Below are 2,816 nucleotides of genomic sequence, written 5' to 3' on the forward strand. Positions count from 1 at the left end.
CGGGTTTATCCCTGCTGTGATGGTACCTGCATCCCACAGAGCAACAACTCCCACAGCTGAGCATCTGCCTAAGATGTACTGGCTTGAGGGAGGGATTTGCTTTGCCTCTTGGGCATAAGACAAAACATTCCCTCTGACACTGCCAGTTTGCTCCTTGATATTTCTCTCAATGTGTATACACCAAGCTGAGCCAAATGAAGCTGATAACATGGAAAAGGCTGAAGCAGAGAGAGGCTGTCATGGTTTGACACCGGCCAAACGCCAGGCACCCATGACAGCTGCTCACTTGCTCTCCCCTCCACAGTTGGGCAGAGGAGAGAGAAAAAATTTAATGAAGGGTTCATGAGTTGAGATAAGGACCAGAAGAAAACACTCCAAGGGCAAAACAGGCTCAACCTAGAGGTACAAAGTGAATTTATTACTACTAGCAGAGGAGAAGGATAAGAAGAAGTAAAATACGCCCTTAAAAACACCTTTTTTCCCCCAACCCCTCCCTCCTTCCCACCAACTGTGCAGGGAGACTGGACGTGGACGGGTGGATCTCTGCATCCCCCGTGGATACCCGGGGGCTGCAGGGGCACAGCTGCATCACCATGGCAATCACCACGGCCTGCAGAGGAATCTCGGCTCTGGCTCCTGGAGCCCCTCCTGCCCCTCCTTCTCCACTGACCCTGGTGTCTCCCTGCAGAGATCCACCCACAGCCCTGGGGATCCACGGGGGATGCAGACGTACATCCGCAGCCCACGGGGGAGGTGTCCATGCCAGAGCAGGTGGATGCCTGCAGGAGGCTGTGACCCAGTGCAGGGAGAGGCCCCTGCTCCGGGTCGGGAGCAGCCTGGCCTTGGAAGACTGCACCCCGTGGAAGAGTGACCCACGCCGCAGCAGTTTTGGGAGAACTGCTTTGCCTGTGGGAGGGGCTCAGGTTGCGGCAGTTTTGGGAGGACTGCTGCTCGTGAGATTGGACCCACGCCGGGGGAGTTCACAAAGAACTGTCTTCCCTGGGAGGAAATCCACGGTCTCACAGGGGAAGGACTCCTCTCCCTGAGCAGCAGCAGCAGATCTCAGGTGACGAAATGACCAAACCTCCACGTCCAGTCTCCCTGCACAGTTGGTGGGAAGGAGGGAGGGGTTGGGGGGGAAAAAAAGGTGTTTTTAAGGGCGTATTTTACTTCTTATTATCCTCCTCTGACTCTGCTAGTAATAAATTCACTTTGTACCTCTAGGTGGAGCCTGTTTTGCCCTTGGAGTGTTTTCTCCCAGTCCTTATCTCAACTCATGAACCCTTCATTAATTTTTTCTCTCCTCTACCAGGCTGTTCAAGGGGAGGGTGAGTGAGTGACTTTTGTGGGTGCCTGGCATTTGGCCAGTATCAAAGCACGACAGAGGCAAAAGTTTGGAAGGAAGTAGCTTGCACTGTGCTCATTTCATTGCAGAAGCTTCACATAATTTGCTGGGAAGAGGCCAACTCTGCCATGACACTGTCCCCGCCACCAGCCTTCATCCACCATCTCAATGTGCGTGATTGTGTCATCAGGATCAAAAGAAATCTCATCATCTCCATCTGCAAAAATTGTCAAGAAAAGACAGTCATAATGCAAAGAGAACCTCAGAGAGAGCTGGTTCACATTCCTCCTCCCACCTTCCCCCAGGCAGGAGAAGACAGAACAAGTGCTCTGATAACCCCCTAGAATTTACCTCACCCAACCCCATCCAACAGCACAGATAAAGCAGAGAAAGAACAAGACATCACAGGCAAAAGATGAAGTTTCTCTGTTCTGTCCGGGTTTGGGCCATGACAAAGCTAATTTTTTGCAGTTGCTGGGAGGGGCCATGGCCAAGACATGGAGATTATTCTATACCCCCTCATGTCATTGCCAGGGGTGGGGGAAAGGGACTCTCGATTCCGAGGAAGACGGGGTTCCTTCTGGTTGAGAAAATGTGGTGGAGGGAGCCATCCAACATTGTCTATTATTGGGTATTTTTCCATGTGAATAATTTCTTTTCTTACACTTTTTGTTATTGATATTGTTGCTGTTACTGTTCACTTTCTTATTGCTGTTTCCAGTAAATTGTTCTTGTCTCAACCTGTGATCTTTGCCTTTTTTTGCCTCCAATTGGAGAGGGTTTTTTTTTACTGAGAGTACTAAACTGGAAAATACCATTCCTAAACCATGACAGTTCCCAAGCCAGGTCTCATTCTGCTTCCCAGGAGGAAGAAATTTAAACCACCAAGTCACAATCTTTCCCCCTTTGCTGATGCAGTGAATCCCTACGTCCCCAGGGCACAGCCCTGCCGGGGCACAGCACCTTCCAGACCCACCTCCTTGGTAATCATAGAGAGCCACCGCGCAGATCCCAGGATTCTGCCCCTCATAAGCACTGTCCATGTTCCCTGCAGAACACAGGACGGACAAATGAGACAGAGGCTGAAGCAACCACACAGTACTGGTCAGTGCCACCCTCTAGCCCAGCTTTGGGGAAGCACATCCAAACCCTGTCAACAAGGAGAGGTGCACCACATCCCCAAAGCAAGGTGTGACTTCCCTTCCTTTCTTCAATGAGACAGTTGGGTCCTGATCTTTCATGCTCCTCTCCCAAGAAAAAGGTGGGGAATAACTCCAACCTCTTCACTTGCCATCTCCAGTACCAGCAAAGCTGCAACAGAAGCACCGACAGCAGCCCATGCAGCTTGCTCCTGTGCTTAGACAAAGGCTACCTGCACTCCTCACACCAGGAGACTCCACCAGAACACCAGCCACGTGAGGAATGGGCTGAACCAGAGGCACCCTCAGGCCCTGGAGCAGCACAGGCAGCC

The 2,816-nt window shown here is 51.5% G+C and overlaps 1 protein-coding gene across 3 annotated transcripts in view; it reads right to left on the minus strand.

Annotated features, from left to right (window-relative positions):
- Positions 1-1,291: 1,291 nt before the first annotated feature.
- Positions 1,292-2,816, minus strand: part of LOC103617103 (src substrate protein p85-like) — a 21,005-nt gene continuing 19,480 nt past the window's right edge. For 2 of the 3 annotated variants that reach the window (XM_017736433.1, XM_017736432.1), the window contains exons 12-13: positions 2,322-2,393; positions 1,292-1,562 (exon numbers count right to left, since the gene is read on the minus strand). In XM_017736433.1, coding sequence (XP_017591922.1) covers positions 1,426-1,562; positions 2,322-2,393 — 209 coding nt within the window. In that variant the 3' untranslated portion in view covers positions 1,292-1,425. Of the gene's footprint in view, positions 1,563-2,321; positions 2,394-2,426; positions 2,657-2,816 lie in introns of those variants that run through there. The other variant, XM_017736434.1, reaches the window with a different exon arrangement.

Source organism: Corvus brachyrhynchos, unplaced genomic scaffold (assembly GCF_000691975.1).
Source record: "Corvus brachyrhynchos isolate BGI_N302 unplaced genomic scaffold, ASM69197v1 scaffold2266, whole genome shotgun sequence".
Classification (NCBI taxonomy): domain Eukaryota; kingdom Metazoa; phylum Chordata; class Aves; order Passeriformes; family Corvidae; genus Corvus; species Corvus brachyrhynchos.